The sequence below is a fragment of the Epinephelus fuscoguttatus genome, linkage group LG13 (genome assembly GCF_011397635.1).
Source record: "Epinephelus fuscoguttatus linkage group LG13, E.fuscoguttatus.final_Chr_v1".
Taxonomy (NCBI): domain Eukaryota; kingdom Metazoa; phylum Chordata; class Actinopteri; order Perciformes; family Serranidae; genus Epinephelus; species Epinephelus fuscoguttatus.
In genome coordinates this window covers 29,328,777-29,349,346 of record NC_064764.1, presented here as the reverse complement: position 1 = coordinate 29,349,346, position 20,570 = coordinate 29,328,777, and the positions used below count along the sequence as shown (strand labels likewise).

Sequence of the window (20,570 nt, the reverse complement as noted above, 5' to 3'; positions counted from 1 at the left end):
TATTAAGACAGACTGAAAGATATTTTGAAAGGCTTTTATTCACTTTAAAAATTCACCTCCTCTTTAAATTCTTGTCATCCATAAAAAGCATCAGGGCTCTTTGTGCAATATCATTGCAGCGATTTTGTTTATCAAAGAACATTAAAAATCTCTGCTCTTATGTAAACAATAATGGAAAGAAAAGATAATGTGTGTGCACTTACCTTACCGAAGAAACAAAGCAAATTACCTTAATGTATTAATCATTATTCTGATCAAAGTGCTGTGAGGTTTAGCCAATAAATATAACATGACTTACACTACTTTTTAAACAGGCACAGGATGTAACAAAACTTCCAGGTTCAACTTCATATCTGACACCACACTCCGACAAAAATCAATAATTGCAAAATTAGTCATAAGAAATCATTAAAAGCATGTACAAAAGCATGGGCTATTCTTTTCTAAGCTTTCAACTGGAGAGAAATTTTCATTCCGTCGAATGAAAGCCTTAACTATCCACAATGACAAATCAAAAAACACATATCAAAGAAGATCCAGTTCACATTTAACAACTGATTATCAGAATATTGCCAGGTTGTTTCGTAACGAGTCAGTCTGTGTTTTTAGCAGGTAGTAATGTAAAGATCCAGCCTGCTGGACCAGCGCCGTTCTCAGTCTCTGCTCTGCCCTTCAGTGAAGGGTAGTGCCCTTTAGAAATGTTAACAGTCACTCTGTCTAAACTGGGCCCTCCTGACGGCAACACTTTAAATCAGTTGGGTCCCATGCAGCGTTACCCTGTGCACCTCTTGAACTTCAGTTTATTTGGGTTCAGTAGCAGCCGTCTTTCCAGCTGCCATCCCTCAGGGCGCTCAGGGCAGCCAGGCTCTTTGGAGGAGTCAGCAAACTGCACACAGACAGAAACAAGTTGATTAAACACCTATATTTAAAAGATGCACTACCCCCCTAAAGTATCATAGACAGACTGGTTTAGTTTCCCTTTCAAAGTCTGACCTTAAACTGCAGCACCTCCCTCAGGACGATCAGTGTAAATATTTAAAAATGTGTCCCAGTTTCATACTACATTTTTTCATTTGGTCTATAAAACATCAGAAATCAATGAAAAATCTCCATCTCAATATCCCACAGCACAAGATGACATTATTAAATGTCTTATTTTGTTCAGCCGACAGCTCAAAAGCCCAAAATATTTAATTTACGATAATGTAATACCAAGGAAAGCAGCAAATTCTCACAGATGAAAATCTGAAACAATCAAATGTTTAACATTGTTGCTCAAAGAACGACTTAAACGATAAATCAATGATCAAAATAGTTGTTATTTGGGTTTTTTTTTATCAAAATGATGAGTTTATTAATCAACTGATAATACAGAATGTACTATATATTACTCTACATTGTATACTGTCACATGTTTAACTTATTACTTTATTACAAATTATATAATAATTATGATGAATTATTTTTGTAGCACTTATCTAAACAAGGTTACAAAGTGCTTGACAAAGTGCATGAAAATAAGACAACAATAACAATACAATATTCAAAAAAGGAATTAAGAGCTAAGAAAAATAGTCTGTACAGAGGCAAAAATATGAAAATATGTTTAAGCAGGTAATGTACTAGCCAGGCAGCAGTATTATATACAGTAAATATCGAGCACGGCCCCACTTTGGAGAAGCACGCAGGAGTACCAACAGAGAAGCCAAGCAATGTTCTGCTGTGGACAGGGGCAGCAGCAATATGTAGTGTAGTCTCCAACAACAGGTCCGACCCAAAAATATCAATATTAGTTTAGGTGTGCATTGTATTGAGAATATTTTCACTGCTATACTTTGCCGCCAGACAGTGGTTTCCATGTGAGATACTGAGGTCATTATATTGCTGTCTTCAAAGCAGTAATTTAACATCATTGAACACAGGAGCTGCTGTTGTAACCTTGCCTCGATCAGTTTGTTTGTTTGTTTGTTTGTTATTGCTTGACTTTGGTGTTAAAATGGCTTTTTTTTTTTTTTGGATTCACCAAAGTTACATAGTAACACAAACCAACCACCTTATTGAGGCAGCGGTAGACCAGCAGCTTCTGTGTTCAGCGAGCTTAAATCACTGTTTTTGTCAATGGAGTCTGGTGGCTTTGACGAGAGCATGAGAACTAATGCTGTTATCAGCTTCCCTCGCAAATTGGGCTGTCTGACAGTAAAGTAAAGCAGTAAAAATATTCTAAATATAATGCACACTTAACATGATATTGTTTTTTTTTTTAGGTAGGACTTTTTTCTTGTGGCTAAAATACATTTTGCTGCTGCCCCCGTCCACAAGAGTGCAATGCTTACCTTCTACTCCTGCCAGCTTTTCAAACTGGGGTCATGCTTACTGACATCTACAGCTTGTAATACACTGACTATGGATAAGTGCCTCGAACAACCCCACCTCAGAAGATCTGAACTATCCCAGCTTTGATTGGGTCCTCCCTTTCTTTTGTGCATAGCACTGTGGGAGAACAGTACACACAGAAATGAAGGGTTCTTTCGTACTCATGCTGTTTTAAGTACACTTGTCACTTTTCTTATATGAACACACTGCAAACTAAAACTTGTTTAAAATTAGTATGCAGTATGGAATTTGGGACACAGCTCCTAACCCAGTTTCAAAATGCATCATGCTTCCAGGTTTTGCAGACTGAGTCATATTAATGGTCCAGTTTGTAGGATTTAGTGGGATTTATAATCACCTGAAATAAGAATCGTCATGTTTTTGTTAACTTATAATGAGCCATTTTTATCTACATACAGAGTGGGTGTTCTTCCATGGACTCCACCATGTTGTTTTTAAGGTGGCCCAGAATGGACACACCAAACGCTAGCTCAAGATATGGCCATTTGCATTTTCATGTCAGCCACCGTAGTTCTGCTTCACGCTTGGCACACAGGAGAAGTCTTAACTGGTTGTAATCTGCAACCTGACCACTAAATTCTACACACTAGACCTTTACACACACTAGTCAGTATATCTGCCCTCACCTGCGTGTGGGTTGGGTGATTTTGCTTGCACGTGGAATTCCACCTGTTCCCACAAAGGACGCCGGGCGAGGAAGAGAGCTGCGGGTGACAGCTGCTTGGTTGGCGCTGGCTTTTAGGGGCTGTGGTACCAAACTGCTGCTGGGTTTGAGGGGCTGAGGCAGCGCAGCACTGCTGGGGATGGAGTGTAGACTGACGGAGCTGGACAGCGAGGTGGAGGTGGGGCCCTGCTGCACCGTGGGGCTCACGTAAGCTGTGGCTTTTAGCGGGTGTCGGGGAGTGGTGGGGAAGTTCCCTACGCTCTGGACTCGCTGGCTGAGCTGGCCTGGGGAGGGAACTGAAACAGCGAGAGGGTTGTTAGATGAAAGAAAGTCTAACATCAGTGACAGAACTGCAATTACTGAATTTGAAACTGCCATGCGATCAGAAAACAGAGATCCACATTTACTCATGAATAAAAATGAGCCGGCTGATTTATTCATAGACCTGAGGAAGAGAGTCTTACTGGAGGACTGGAGTCGTGCAAGCCCACTGGAAGAGTCAAAGCTCTGGCTGCTCCGGAGGGAGGATATCATTGGCAAAGAGGATGGGCCGTGGGAGGGTGGGTTGACGGGGGATGCCAAACACGGAATGCTGGGAACACTGGGCATGCTGGGAGCTCGGATCAGGTTGGGCATGCTTCTCCGTAGCTTGTCTGTGCAACCACATCAACAAACCACATCAGGTATTGTAGGCATCAACTCCAGTGGAGCTTTGGAAGTTTTTCACTCACAGTTCCAACATTAAAAAATACATTTTCACAGTTTTAACCCTGTGTCCTGGTGTTAACTGGTTACGGGCTTATTTAGACTTAATAGGCTATTACCTTTATTCAAATATGTTTTGTTGCTCTAAGGATTTGATTAAAATCCCTCTTGTCACTTTACACCGCTCAAATATTCCATTTTACTAGAAAATACCTCACAGTACAGACTGTACCGGGATTTTAAAGACATAGTTGACATTTGAGGGAATATGAAAGTCACTACTTCGGGCACATAAATAATCCAGCAAATAACCTGTTATACCACAGCTTGTAATTTTTAAAGGGAAAAAGAGATCACTGTATAATCAAACGTAGATCAAAGCATCATGTCAGCCCCGGATCTCTCTCAGTTTGTTGATCTCTTCGCAGCTTATAATTCGGTCTGTGCACAGTATTTGAAGGAAACATGTAGGACAGACCTTGGCATCAGAGTTGGTGATGAAACCCGGGAAACTTACCCCCCTCCATAAACTCCAGACACCAACTTTATTCAGTTTAAAGTGCTTCACAGGCTGCTCTACTCCTGTGCTAAATCACACTCCTTTTATGCCTCAGTCCAATTTCTCCAAAATGTAAATCAGCAGAGAGCACCTTGGGCTACCTCTTCTGGTCTAGCCTCAAGCTAAATAAGTTCTGGTCAGATATCTTTAAGTGCTTCTCAGAAGTATATAACTGTGATATTACACCAGAGCCATGCACTGGCATCTTGGGCGGACCCTGACATCTATCAGCTCTGTTGGACTTGCAACAAAAGACAATACGACGGGACTCTGACTGTCAGAAAACAGATTACTCCCAGTTGCTGCCCCAAGCAAGGGAGTTTAAGTATCTCGGGGTCTTGTTCACAAGTGAGGGTGGAATGGAGCGTGAGATGGATCGGCGGTTTGGTGTGGCATCTGCAGGGATGCAGTCATACGCCTGACCATTGTGGTGAAGAGGGAGCTGAGCCAGAAGGCAAAGCTTTCGATTTACTGGTCCATCTACATCCCAACCCTCACCTATGGTCATGAGCTCTGGGTAGCAACCAAAAGAATGAGGTTGCTGAGCCAAGCAGCCAAAATGAGTTTCCTCCGTGGGGTGGCTGGGCTCAGCCTTAGAGATAGGGTAAGGAGTTCAGACATCCGGAGGGAGCTCGGAGTAGAGCCGCCGCTCCTTCATGTCAAAAGGGCTCAGTTGAGGTGGTTCTGGCCTCTGATGAGGATGCCTCCTGGGTGCCTCCCGTTAGAGGCGTGTCAGGCACATCCAACTGGTAGGAGCCCCGGAGCAGACCCAGAACACACTGAAGAGATTACATATCTCGTGTGGCCTGGGTGCGCTTTGGGATCTCCCAGGAGGAGCTGGAAAGCATTGCTGGGGAGAGGGACGTCTGGAATACTTTGCTCAGCCTGATGCCCCCTCGACCTGGCTTTGTATAAGCGGTTGAAAATGAATGGCTGGATGTCCTGACCATAAGTAACTGATGTTGGTTTGTGGTTTTTTTCCCTGAACTTTGGTTATTGTAAAAATGATTTTAAATTTAATTCCAAGTGTCATTAAAAAGTTTTTAAAAAGTCTTAAATCTACCTTGCCTCATGCTACAGGACCCCGGCATCTAACTAGCGATGAGGCAGCAAATGTTTTTAAAATCACTCCTTCTGACTTAAACTCAAAAAATGTGTGGCATGTGAACATTTTAATAGGGATAAAAATTCAAATATGCACCACGAAATGACAACCTGTCATGCAATTGGTAGAACAGAGCAAACTGACACACTGACCCCAAACTGAGGATGCTTTTTAGATCCCGTAACCAAGAGCGCTCTAAATCCTTCTTGGCACACACTGAAACTGTCTGGTCAGAAATTAAGGACGTCTTGAACGTGGTGATTCTGTCAAGATGCTGTCAGTCTGAAGTGGGACACTTTATATCTCAACACTTGTAGCTACAATGTTATTTAGGTGGACATTTAGTGATCTTACAACTGCATGTGGGCTATGGATTCATTAAACACTCACCTGTGCTATTCCTGTACGCTGTTTGTGTGTCTGTGCTCAGGCTGGAGGGTCCAGAGTACTGGGAGAGTCCACTGAGTGAAAACTGAGGTGTGATCGAGCTGCGTCTGCAGTCTCTGATACTGGAGAAAGTGTGAGAGTGGGGCAGGCTGCCCCGCTGCATAGACCCCGTGCGGAACAGTCGAGGCTGGGGAGGAGGGAGCTGGTCGTAACCCTCGTCTTCCTCGTCCTCCTCTTCCAGATCCATCTCGCTGCGCCTGAGGGAGTGTAAGGAGAAGCTGGAGCTGCGACGGCTGGCTGTGGCGGTTTGTGAGGTAGAGGCGTAGTCCTGTCGGAGACCTACAGCAGGGACAGATCAATGCTTTTATCTGTGGAAAATCTCAAACTCGTGGACTATATGATACATTCACTCATCCATTATTCAGGGAATGTATCGGCAGACCAGACGGATATGTTTCTCCTGAAATCTCATGCATAATTAAACAACACACATCAAGATATTACTGTCAACTCAGGTTTAACTGCTCAAAGGTCAAACGTTTATCTTGTGCCAGCCCTGCACCAAACGATTGTTCAAGCTATTTCACTGCCGCAGAGAAATTTCCAGTGTCGGAGTAAAATCATTTACCTCAGTTGTGGCACGCTACTGTGAGCTTGACTGCATGGTTCAAGGAGGTCATTAATCAGTGCGAGCTGGCTAAAGTCATTCTTTTTTGTAATTGTAAGATTTTAGTTTTGGCTCATACAAACACTGAAGTTCAGTGATGTGAACATTGTCAACAACCATTACCTGTGCTCTATACAGCAACAAACAAAGAGCAGCAACCTGGGGAGCCTATTTTGTAAGAAATCGTAATTTTTGAAACCATTTGCCTCTCGCTCCCAAGGTTTTCAAAGCAACATTCATGCTTCAAACCTCAGGTCCTTTTTCACAAAGTGTGTATTTTGTTTTCTGTGGCTGTAGTTTCCCCCTGTATTGTCTAAAAGACATTTAGATGTAGATGTGACTGACTCACTCTCCTCCTGAATCCGTGCCATGACCTCCACATCTGTCATGTCCTGCAGTTTGTAGCTCATAGAGATGGAGTCGTCCTCCAGCTCTGACGCACCCACCTCGCTGTCCAGGGAAGACTGGGGGCTGACAGCCGCATGCCGGCGACCTACATCTGAAAACACACACAGCAGAGCCACATCTGTTTTCCACTGTGAAAAGTTGTGGATGTTACCAATGGTACTGTTCCATACCGTCCCCATTTTTGGTCCCCCCTCTGTTGGGGTACCTAACACACAGATCTAGTACTTAAAGGTGGAGCTGTGAACACTGCAGTCTGTTGATTGTCAATAGAGGACGGTCACTCTGCTCAGGGCTGAGTTGTGTGTTGTAACGGTCTAGGTACCATGACTGAAGGGTTTTGGTCCCAAAGGTACCATACCGAAAGTGGTACTGGGGCTTGAGACTTAAGACTAAAACCTGGCAAGGATCTTTACACATATTACATCTTAGAATTGTACTTAACCCCTTTGCTGTACATGACCTAAACTTGAGATTTCAGAACAGTCCAACTGCTCTGATTTTAACAATATGTGATACAGGCGCTCGACACATATTTCCATACAAATGTGACATTTAAGTATAGATAACCACTACAGATGGATGCTGACTCACACCAGATACAACCGCAGAAATGAATGACAGAGTACAGAGCACATATTGACAGTGAGGTCTTACTGTGGAGAGCGGAGTTTGATAGGAAGGTGGGCGCTCTGTCACCGAGGCTGCAGCTGGCCCTGAGTGGGAGAGTCGGCTGGAGAAAAGACTGAGCAGGTGATGGCAAAGGAGCTTGAAAGGAGAGAAACACACAGAAAATTCAATCATGTGATGCCCTTAACATGAAAATCAAAGCTCAACCGAAACTCACTGACATTTGTGTTGGTATAAAATATGGATGGACAGGCTTCTGGTGGAGCTTGCTTGTCTCCATCTGTCCGAGGGTATGGCCTGATAATCTCTACCCTGGAATCTGCTGTAATCTGATTTTAAACTGCAAGTACCAGGTTGTTTAAGAATCTGGGTTATGTTTATACCGAGAACTACAAAAATATTTTGGAAGCAACAGAAGGTTTTGGCTCGGCGTTCTTATTACTCTGGATTTGAAATGGAGCAAGTTTAAGGAAAGAGTTGGTTTGATTTGAGCAATGAAGATCATTATGTCTAAAGTTTAATAGACTTTAAATCTCAGGGCAAAATGTGAGATAATTAGCCTTCATTTGAACATCCTGTGAGCATTTCTGTTGTTTTGTTTGGTTAGATTTTAGAATGAGGGCAGCAGCAGTCTGAGGGTTAGAAAAGCAGGCTTGAGTCCCCACACTGGCAGGATAAAACTGGGTGGGGAAAAAGAGGCCAACAGATCAGACTGTGGCTGTGCTGAGCAGTTTGGAGGTGTGACTGTGTGAATGTGGAGAGGGACTTTCCAAAAAAAAGACAGCACTTACTGAAACTACCCTGGCTAAACAAAAATTTACAAGACTATGAGTCACCAACAATACTAGCAGCAGTGTGAGGCTTTGGAGCTCCCTAAAAACTTGGTATGCAAAACAAAAGTCCTGAACATTTTTGGTGTGATGACAATGAGAAGCTGGACTGAGTGGCAAAGTATGGGCGAGTTTTATTTCTGAAGCTTGAAAAATTAGGCAAATTAGACCAGTGGTTCCCAACTGGTCCAGCCACACAGGGTCCAGATTCCTCTGTAGTCATTTGTTCAAGGGCCAAACAATTCAGTGTATTCAGCGTCATACTTGTGTGTGGCCATGTCGTTGAGCTAGTTTGCCGTCTCTATATGTAGCTTTCCGTTAGTCACTCACTCTCCAGCAGGAAACAGCACTTCAAAGTAAAAGCTCTGTGCCAGAAACTCACTGCACTTCAAAATAAAGTGTGTTTTTTAATGAATGGACCCAGGACCCACCAGTTGGCAACCATTGATCTAGACTGAATAACACACATTCAGTATTAGGTTAGTTCAGTGGCATAAGGTAGTTAATATGGGCCCTAGTGCACGCTATTGTGCATATGTCAAAAACTTGACATTGGTCAACATGAACATACATATTTCCCAGCAATCATCACTGCATATCTGTATGTAACAAAAAATACCAAAGAAAATTAAAAAATATTACTTTCATTTAACAATTTTGATAGTTGCTATATTTTTATACAATATTTCACTTATGGAATAGCTGATTTCAGTCATTACCATCATATATTAATTAGCATTTTTTTGTGTGTTACCTAGAATGTTTATATTTATGATTATTATTATTGTTGTTGTGAAAATCTGTGTATGTTCCTATGTTGTATGTGATGATGATGATGACTGAATAAAACATCCTACTACTACTACTACTACTACTACTACTATTTACAGTTATATAATAAGCATACATTTTTTTTATAGATGCTAGTGACTGGTTCCCGGTTCGAACACAGGGTGGGGGAGCCCTTCTGTGCAGAGCCTGCATGTTCTCCCCCATGTCAGCGTGGGTTTTCTACAGGTACTCCAGCTTCCTCCCGTAGTCCAAAGACATACAGGTTAACTGGTGACTCTAAATTGCCCATACACAATTTTAAGGGAGTCCTGTGAGGCTATATTAAATTTCAAAATCATTTTAAAACTCCACTTATAAGTTCACTGACTCAATTAAATGTTGCAGTACTAAAACAAATGCCAAAATCAGCAGATATGTATTAAAGACATAGACACCCATCTCAAGGTATGGGATCTACAGACAACAATGAATGAACTTAAGGCCAGTCATCCTGATTAAGCCACAAAACAGATTAGTAACCATTAGCCTCTAACAGCACTAGATAAATACTGAAACTTGTGACATCTATACACAATCCTCAGAAGCCTGTCATAAGTTAGAGTGACTCTTCAGTGGTTAGCAGTTAGTTATATGCATGTGTACAGTAGTACATGTTTGTGTTACCTGGGGACTCGGTTAGTGCAGCAGGTTTAGTGTAAGGCAGGACGGGGCAGCTGAGGGTGGAGAGCCCCTCTATGCAGCTGTAGGGACGGACGGAGGAGACTCCTCGCCACCGCTTAGCTGGACACAAGATTGCAGCGAAGGACATGTTAGTCTGATTGCTTTATCACATGAAACACACACATACAAACACACTCACACACATAAAGCACAATGATTATACTCTAACACACTCTGGCTAAATGTTAATCTGCTCTTTACAGATCAGTATTGATGTTTTAAATGATTGGGTCACGGCTCGGCCAGAAGAGGCTGATACAGTAAGATGAGGTTTAGCTTACCACTGCAGCTTATTGGGCTAAACTGCAGATTTTTTTGGAGGGATCTTGGGATAAGCAGGGATTGTGCATGTAGGCTACAACCCATTCCCAAAATCAGAATTAGATCTACTATGGTCCACTTTGGGGTGAGGAGGTCACATTTATACAGCCTAAATTTGACTTGTTTTCTGCTGTATTAATCTCATGACAACCTTGTCATAACATATATTTTATTAGCAGTTTATAGGTTGTAACTAATGGCTTTAATAATTGATTTAAACATAGTTAATTTAGTTTATAGATCAGTAGGGTGAGTGAAACGCTGATATGCAAAGCAGGACTGATTTTGGCTTTGTCTGTCAGCTCAAATAATGTCTTAATAATAACTTATCAACTATCTATAATTGACAATTAAAGCAATAAGTTACAACTTATAAACTCTTTACAAAGTAGCCTATGCCTCATTGGAAAGTGGTACTCTGCTTTTTCACCAAGTAAAAGAATACCTAGTCCACAAAATGATCATTTGTATATCAAGTGTAAACATGTTTGTCTGACTGAAATCGCACAAAACTGAATTTCTCAAAAGACCTAAACTGGCCTAGACGCTCGGCACATGCTCCACAGTTTCTGCCCCGGGAGTCGAAAGCATTAAACAGAAGAAGAAGCTGGTAACAACACTGCAAAATCAACATTGTAACAGACGAGATGTTCAAGAACTGTAAAGTTGTCCATCATGGTACCAGTTTCTAACCACAACTAACTTGTTTGTCCATTGTTTGGTCTGATGTAATAGGTCAACCGTAAAAAAGTCCAATACTAACAAGCTGAAAGGGGGCATATCGACACCTATCGTAGTTGGACATTGGTCTGTAAATCAATTCCCCTCCTGTGCTTGACAGTAGTCCAGTTAAATGACCTAATTGAGCTATAACTGTAGCTTCACTTAACTGAGCATGTAAACGTACTGACTGGGTGAGTAATTGATATACAAATAATCATTTTCTGGGTGAAGCATTGCTTTAATGCTGGTTAGCAGTGAGTAAATGTGGCCTGAAGTGACATGACTGACATTAGATAATGTTTGTAAATACTGAGTTGACCCCCTCTGATTGGTAGTCAGGGGCGCACACACCTGACAGAGTGGCGCATTTGGCATTCCTGACACAATTAGGCTCAACCGCTTCTGGATAAAACTCGCATTCACAGCAAGTTGCACAAACAAAAGCAACTGGAGCTCAGAGACAAGGATGTATTCATGACCCAGAGGAGGAGAGCCAACCTTCTCTGAATACAGCTTTTTAGAGAGAGGAGAGGACCTTGAATCGTACACACACTCTCTAATGAACATCCAAACAAACACTAACAAATCTGCATCATTGAATCACAGTTTGGACACAACAAATCCACAGTGTGAGGATGATCGATCTCAGAAACGCCTCGTTTTAAATATGAAAATCAAAGCACACACATAGGCACATACACATGGTCTATAGTCATGTGTGCAGCAGTACAAGAGTCTCTTGTACAGGCTGTTTGAGCAGCGAGCGCTGAGCAAATCTGCCTCAAAAACCCAGTTAATGTAAGCACGGTTTCTATGGCAACCATATCCCCGTGCACGAGGGTAGGAACTGTAAAAGCACCAAATCGAAAAAACTGTGTCAAGCAGCCAAATGTCACTAAGTAGCACACTAGTATCCTGGTTGTGAAAGGCTCTTGTAAAGTATCCTGATGAAGCGTTACTGCATATAAATATCACATAGACTCAAACGAACAATATGCTGAGAAGCATGTAGAGGCTGTATCCAGGTCTGCCGTGAGCGCAGGTGCGTCCTCAGCTTGTTATTTTTAGTCAGAAAACAACAAAATATGGTGGTAAATTATGTAACAATAGTCTACGTGCTAAAATGAAAAATGAAAGTAGGAGTATAGCTTTGCTTTCCACAGCTGATGATAAGATGGAGAAGGAAACCCCCGTTATAAGCGAAAGTGGATTCATCCTTAACTGCTGAGGTGACTCAGACGGTGCAGAGATTTACCAGTTTACTGTGTGAAGTGGATGAGTCAAAAACTGCAACACCACAGATGGACCATCAGTCACCTGGATATGTTACAATAATGTATTCAAGGAGCTGAATAACCATGTAAATGTGGCAGTATATTATAAACATGATCAAAACCAGGACAAGACTCAAAGCCAGGACACTAGTGTGCATGTAAATGTTCTGTGTAGGACACATTTCCTAAAGAGAGGTATTCATCAAGGTTGGATATAAGCAGGAAATTTTTATTTTTAGATGACAAATGTTGGTTTCGTGGTAAAGTTTATGGACTTAAATGGATTCTTGGGTGAACAATTGTGCTACATTTAAATTTAAAGGAACAGTTAGCATTGTAAGAAATACCGTTATTTGCTTTCTTGCCAAGAGTTAAGGCCTTTACACATCAGGGTTTTTTTTTTCAGATCTTTTTAGTACTGTTGTTTTGACCCTGAGTACTTTCACACAGAACATGAATATTACATGACGAAAAAGTGTTTTTTTGGAATAAGGTCAAATTTCCCAAGCTTTCGCACCGCAAACAAAGGCATCAGCAAATCAGATTGTATGGAACAACGGACGTCATGTCTTGGTTTGAGTGCTGAACTACTACTTTTAAGGGTACCGGTCGAATTACGTTTTTAATGCCAAGTACTGATTCACTTTATATCCTAAAGACTCAGACAACTTTATCAATCCCACCAGGGGCAATTTGTTTGAAAAAAAATGCTGAGGAGTTCAGTGGAATAAAGGAATCTATAAACAATAAAAAATAATAGGCATATTATCGTAAAAAAACAATATAAACAAAAATCTACTGAGAATTTAAAGACAAATAGCAGAGGGAATAAAAGATTTTAATGACAGTTTTACAAGCAGGTAAAGCGTAACAACACCCTGACAGCAACAGAGAAAATTCGTCTGCAAGAACATGTCCAGAAGAAGCTGAAATAGTTGTGGCTTTCTGGAGGATTTGTTGATTGCAACAATGGGTGAGAACACTGGGTTTAGATAGCACCCCGAAGCCTGAAAGCACAGCTACAGAGCTCTAAGGCCAGCAATAGAGTTTCATGAAGCCACCAAGGAGGCAGAAACGCCCCAAAGCCGGAACACGTCTGCTTCCCAGTTTCTGCGTCTGGTGTATTTCATTTTCTGTATTGTTTTAGTAACAGCTTAATAGCATTGGGAGATCAGCAAATACGAGTTTAGAAAAGAGCAGAGGAGCGTTTTATTCTTCAAAAATTATTTTTTGTTATAACAGAAAAACTTAAGCACTGAAAAAACAGTAACAGGGGTACCAGTACCAAATTTAAGGTACCCCAACCAATACCAACAATGACGGACGGACCCGTTGCAACTGTCTCAAACTCGCACCGCTTGCAGTATGAGTATGATATGAATTACTTGCGTGTAAAGGCTGATAAGAAGGTTAATGCCTGTGCGTTAAATATGAAGCTGAAGCTCGCAGCCGGTTGTCTTAACTAAGCATAAAAACTGGAAACAAGGGGAAACAGCTAGCCTGGCTCTATCAGATAGTAACAAAATGTGCCTCAGACCAAAGGTTTGCTTCGCACATCTATTTCTAAACAGGTGCGCAGGAGAAGGACAAGCAGAGCACAACTTGTAGAGAACCTCCTGCATGATGTCTAACTTGCAAAAATAATGATTTTGATGCTGCAACATTTCGGTAACTAGACCTTCATTGGGCAAACCTAACAAAACCCACCTACTAGCACCTCTAAAGCTACAAACACCAAAGCGTAAAGATGATCAATTTGTGGCTTTAGGGGGGCTTATATGGAATATTTATTCTCTGGCAGCAGTGACTTCCTGGATTTGTTACTGGTTGCCTCTCAGGCCAGCTGATTCCCCCTGTTTCCCATCTTTATGCTAAGCTAACATAATCTGCTGCTGGCTTCAGCTACATTCAGAGCATAAAAACATGAGAGTGGTATCTTCTCATCTAACTCTTGGCAAGAATGTGAAAAGGTATTCCTTTTAATTTTTCTGTTTTGAATTGTTACAACATTCCTATGAAAAGTCACAGATGGAGCAAACATGTAGAACTACTTGTTGGTGGCACATTTTAACAGTGATACTTTGACTACAGCTTTTTAATCCTTTCTACGCTGCTCTACAATGTTTCCCACTTAACACAGCGTAAAGCCATCCAACAGCACAGCATGAGTTCCTCCAAATGGAATTGTTGTTTTCTATATCGGCAGAGAAGCAGCAAATCCCTTAAACTGATCTTAATTGTTCTCTGGAGACACTGATATGTGTAAACGGGAGTCCTTCCAACTACCACAGAAAACAATCCAACTGTGGGAAGTTGGCTGACGCACTTAAAACCCCATAAATTTACAGAGAGCGAGATAAACGGTCAAATGGTTAGAAACGACGGGGCCGTGTGCAGAGAAGTGCTCCCACGGCTCAGAGGCTGAGGCTGAAATCCTGCTGCACGTGGAGACATTTTGTGGGTGAAGTGTGTCAGGGCTTATGATCACATGTCAGCAGGCAGAGAGACAGATGTCCAGATGTGGCTGCAGATGAAAGGATAATCTGAGCGGTAAACACATGTTACCTTGGTCCAGTCTGTGGCAGAGGGTCATTCTCGCCAGCTCCACCTCGGGCCCCGGATGGTCCAGTACCTGCCTGCACCACTGAAGAGGACTGAGGATGCTCTCGCCCTGCAGCTTGGCTTTGGGGCTCACGTACAGCCTGCAACACACAGCACAACCCACAATTCAGTCCTGACACCTTTACAGCACAACATGTATTGATACCGTGCTGCAAGAGATGAAGTTAAATGAACAGGAGGCTGCTTCACTGTAAATCTCAAGATCTGGAGGGACAAGTTTTACAGTGGCAACATTTCTCATATGAAAGCAAAGCATGATTTTACAAAGGTACACCCATGGCGGTGTACAAGTAGTGATTTTCATAAAACCTAAATGCCAATACACCCTAAAAGTTGCCACAAAGAGCAACTGCCATTTTACTGGCAACAACATAAGCTGTGAAACCAAGTGTATAATAAAAATTCAAGGGGTGACAGCTTCATTCGGAGCAGTGATGTATGGGATGTGTGTACGTGACTACTGTAGTCAGGCACAGGAAGACAGTATCTCTTCTCACTGTGTGTGGTGGAGACTTGTAGCACTGAGACAATCAGTCAGTTAACAGATAAGACAGTCAACACAGGATTAATCAGCAACTGTTTGGATAATGGGTTAATCACTTCTGTCAATTTTTATCCAACTGATTTAACCTCTGCTTTCAGCCTTTGGATTATTGCTGAAAATAAGATCCATTGCAAACAAACGTTTAGGATACTTACATGTTTTATTCAGCAAGATAATCGTCAAAAATAAACCCAACTTTTACAATTTCTGAAGCCCAAATGCAGGAAGTAAAAAGCTAACATTAATGGACTGCACTTGTATAGCGCTTCTCTCGTCTTCCGACCACTCGAAGTGCTTTTACGCTACATATAACACTCACACACACAGTCACATGCTGGTGGCCAAGGCTACTGTACATGGTGCCACCTGCTGCTCAGTACCCATTCGTCACACTCACTGATGGTACAGCCATCGGGACTAATTTGGGGTTCAGTATCTTGCCCAAGGACTGGAGGAGCTGGGGATCAAACCGCTGACCTTCTGATTAGTGGAAGACCCGCTTTACCTCCGAGCCACAGTCGCCCCCATTAGGCTACAAACAAACTACACCATGGTCACATGATTTAACATCCCTACCATAATGAGGCTGTAAAGTCATGGCTGGCATGATATGGTTCTGTAGTCTTAGCATCCGCCTTTTTTAAGACACATAAAAGCTTCAAAATTCACAAGTGGGGTATTTCCTGAAATAATTTATGTTGTAGAACAAAACGTGAAAGTCTCTTTAGCTTGTGTTAAACCACAGACTTTATTTCAAGCATTTTACCAAAATCCTGTTTAAAGAAACCCATTGACTTTGAGACAAGGGAACCAGGAGTGCTAAAATGCTAACTCATTTCTGGATTCATTCCTTGGACACTCTATTGGAATATCCTAACAGGACGCAAGTGACGTAGCGCTGCCGTTTTGAGCTTAATTTTGAGATTTGAGATTAATTTATGTTGCTCTCTTTGAGAGCTCTGCCATGGATGAGGAACAGTTGATTCCTGAAGTTGAAATGAGGAGTTATCTATAACTCCTCATTTATCTAGATTGTGGATATTGTAATATCATAAGCATTTTCTTTTCATGGTTTAAAGGCTATGTTAAAGTAATAAGAATGTTCTAGCTCAGGGGTAGGCAACCTGCGGCTCTGGTGCCACATGTGGCTCTTTAGGCCCTCTCCAGTGGCTCCCTGTAGCTTTGACGAAGAAAATTTTATTAAAATGAATAATGTTTTGTTTTTTTTTTTAACGTTTTAATTTCTATACATCAATGTTGTCGACATAAAGAAATTCGTACATTCTCCAATTGTAAAAAATGTGAAGCCTCGATACCAAATTAAAAATGTTTCAACATTTCATCAACTAATGTGCGGAATACATCTACTGCCTGGCACCTCTTCCTTGAAATTTTGCCGAATCTCGATAGCAGTGGCTAGTCTTGATTCTTCCAAGCTGCTGAGGTTACGGATGCCAAATCCATAAAAGTAAATGTCTTGGAATAAAATAGAGAATTTAGCAGCACATGGACAGATTAGTTTGCTTTCACTGCCAATTCAGATAAAGTTAAAGAACCAAATAGGAGCCACCTTGTAGTAAAACATGAATATACACTCATTTAGACTATTAGTAGCCTATCAGCTAGATTTAATAGACTGTTTTACCTTCATTAAAAGGCTCAAATATGTTTTGCGGCTCCACAGAGATTTTTTATGATTAGTATTTTTGGTCAAAGGTTGCCGACCCGTTATTAATATTATATCCACATTACTAATGATCCCATCCATCCATTATCAACTGCTTATTTGAAGTTGGGTCGAGCAAAGCATTCCAGACGTCCCTCTCCCCAACAACGCTCTCCAGTTCCTCCTGGGAAACCCCACGGTGTTCCCAGGCAAGATGAGATATGTAATCCCTCCAGCATGTTCTGGGTCTGCCCCGGGGCCTCCTACCAGTGGGACGCACCAAGGAGGCATCCTGATCAGATACCCGAACCACCTCAACTGAGTCCTTTCAACACGAAGGAGCAGCGGCTCTACTCCGAGCTCCCTCTGAATGTCCAAGGTCCTTACCCTATCTCAAAGGCTGAGCCCAGCCACGGTGTTTACCAATGATCAAAAATCTAAATATTTTGTGAAAGCACCAATAACCAACCCAACAAAACTGGCGCAACATCGACATTGAGGTATTTAGTTTAAAATGTTGTGGTATTTTATTATCTCCAATTCACCCTGCACTAATCAAGACCGAAAATCATCAGAAATGTGTACCTTAGCAAGACAAAATACGAAAGAAAGGGAGTTTATCTCCTGGAAACTGGATCTGGCTTTTATCAGGAACATATCTGACCACTAAATAAAGATGATAAAACAAGGTAACTGATTCTAAATTTTGCTGATAATGACATAATAAATCAATACACCACATACATAGGAGTGTGTGACCATGACACACTGGGTTGTAGAGAAACTGATGTGTCACCTCTGTGCCCACATAAAAGAATATGAGCCAAGCAGAGCTGACTCTTTATTCAGCAACTAGGCCATGATGTGACACTGACTTCAGGGTCAGTTTAGTTATGTTAAATGGAGTGAGGATACGCACCGGTGCTACATTCAGCTGTGTGCTACATTTTCCACATCATCACATCAGATACATAAAGCTGGTAGCGCTTCAGTAGTCAGCATGCCAGTGTGTGAGCTACCAAGTCAGCAGATATAGAGCCTCAGCCTGGGGCTGAACACTACACACAAAGCCGAGCTGTTTGATCACAGGCTGAAGGGGGTCATTGTTTCTAATTTCATCCCAGTGCTGTCTAACCCTGAGCAGATACCTATGCTGCTGCATGCACACAGCATTCAGCTTGTGTCAGATCTGTTTTTGTTCTTCTTCTTGCTGTAAAGTCTCTGTGAATGCTGGTGTCTGCAGGTCTACTCCACCAGGAGGGGAATCAATATTATAATCAATAATAGGATACATGGCAGGGTTGCATTACACATAATGTCACAAAACTGTGGCTAGTTCACAGTCCTGTGGCCTGGATGGTCACAGAGACACGAGCACTGATTTATCACAGCAGTAGAGTGGGTAATATAAACAGAGGGGTTACCAGCTATCAGGCTCCACGACAGGGAGCACGATGTTTAGGTCCAAAATTTCAACCTCATCCAAAACAGTTGTGCCTCCAGCGGCGACGCCGTCCTCCCCAGCGGCGTCAGGAGACACCGAGCTCGGCTGGAAATAGGCGAACGGCTCCTCCGGTGAACCTCGGGGTCCGGGGGCGCACGGATGCGTCTGTGTCGGACTCGAAATGCCATATTTAGCGGGGAAATGGTCCGTCGGACACGGCGTGCCAACGTGCAGACACGACAACGAGGTCTGGAGATGAGGGCCGATGGAGCAATTGTTTACAGCGTTCGCTCTGGTCCGCAATTGTTCGTTTTGCTTCTCCAATTTTCGGACCAATTCCTGCAGCTTCAACACCTCCAGCTCCGCGTTGGTGATTTTATTGTTGCCATTGACGTCTGCCATCATCTGGGGGTTCAACACCTCTGCTTCCATTTGGTAGAAAGCACATTGAGAGGGGCAGAGAAAGCACGGCCTGCCTGCCTGTAGAGGGTCCTATTCAATTCAGAGAGGGTGTCCAGATTCCCCCGTTTAAAGCTACTACACACACACACACACACGCACGCACACACACAGACACACACACACACTGATGCTGCTGCTGCTGCTGGGATGATTGCACAGCCTCCATCTGATTGGTCAACAGCTTGGAGTTCAACTCCCATCACACCACCGCTGAGGAAGTGTTTATTATGGGCACATACACAGTGCATAGAAAGAGCATCTGTGTCTCCATGACTTTTACACGTTTTATTTATTTTTAAATGTCTCTTATTACAGGTTGAATCACAGTGGATGTAATCTGTTTGGGTTTTTTTGCAATACAAAGTACAAACCATAGACTGTACATAAAGATATAAATATACACAGCACCCCCCTTTATTAAGAAAGCCAGGGATAATTTTTATAAATACTGAGTCAAAGTCCTACCAACATATCCCTTCCCCAGACACACATGAGGTCTCTAAAATGTTTTATATAGTTGAATTAAAATAAATATTAAAAACAAAATATATAATAAAATAAAATGAAAATTAGAAATGATTCACATTCAGTTGTATTTTCTAGTTTTTTTCCCCAAATGAACATCCAAATGCTCTGTCAAAGATGTCTTTATGGAGGAATATTAAATCATTTTTCATTTATTTAAGGAGCCAAAAGAAATTAAATGTTAAATTGAGTCTAAAAACTATACCCAGCCTAAAAAATACCTATCAAAACAATATTCTTTAGGGAAATAAATCTTTTATAAAATGATAAGAATTTTAATAGTTAAACCAACTAGTATTTCTGGTGCTGACTAGCGAGGATAGCAATGTTTAGCCTAATCAATATGTCGACTAATCAGACACATCCTTACACTTAAAAAAAATAATCCACTGGTTCAACTTAAGAAAATTAAGTCAACAATTTGCATTCATCTTTTTAAGTAGTTCCAACTCTGGCCTTATTCAGTAGTCTTTCATAATCCGACAACCCAATTAGTTTAGTACAACCAATTGCTTTAACATCGAAAAGCTTAATTATTTATTTATATTAGTATTTTTTATATTTATATAATAAATGGTGTGATTCAGCAGATTCTTAAAGAAAACAGTCCTTCCAAACCATGGACTGTATATAAAGATAGTAACCCTGACAGCTCTACAAAATGAAGCTAAAACATCTTGATCGCCCCCTGGTGGCGGGCTGCAGCACAGGTCATAAACCCCACCCCCTTCATGTTAGCAGATGCAAGCTAAAAGCATAGTACACATGAAAAAAAATTTCCCCAAGTTGCTGTGTGTCATTTTAGGTCGTTTTTATAATAAGTTTGGTTTAATTAGTTATTTGATGCTATTAATAGAGGGTATTGACTTCATGATTGACAGCTGTGTGTGTGTCAATCGGTGTGCTTGTGATCAATGGTGCTGCCCGTGATTGGTCAGATGCGTGTCTTAGTGGGAACTCAATACTCCAGAGATCACTGGGCAGACTCTGGCTCCAAATGACATCATCAGTGCAAGAGGGCAGTATACGGGAAAATTTTGGCTTCATTTTTGTAGTATGGAGGTTATACAACGTCTATATTTACGCCCCTGGTCTCAAACCCACTTGCGGGTTTTGGGGTTTGGAGGATAC

The 20,570-nt window shown here is 41.8% G+C and overlaps 1 protein-coding gene across 2 annotated transcripts; it reads right to left on the bottom strand.

The window, feature by feature from the left end:
• Positions 1–62: 62 nt before the first annotated feature.
• On the bottom strand, positions 63–19,035 carry slain1a (SLAIN motif family, member 1a). Of its 2 annotated transcripts, XM_049594187.1 has the most exons (9): positions 18,433–19,035; positions 14,742–14,878; positions 9,802–9,918; positions 7,544–7,654; positions 6,831–6,980; positions 5,818–6,153; positions 3,523–3,711; positions 3,021–3,354; positions 63–886 (listed from the first exon to the last, which is right to left on the bottom strand). In XM_049594187.1, exons 1-9 carry the CDS (start codon positions 18,882–18,884, stop codon positions 811–813), a joined length of 1,902 nt encoding a protein of 633 aa, XP_049450144.1. In that variant the 5' UTR covers positions 18,885–19,035; the 3' UTR covers positions 63–810. The 2 variants fall into 2 exon arrangements, with proteins under 2 accessions (XP_049450144.1, XP_049450145.1); XM_049594188.1 differs by lacking the exon at positions 9,802–9,918.
• Positions 19,036–20,570: the final 1,535 nt, after the last annotated feature.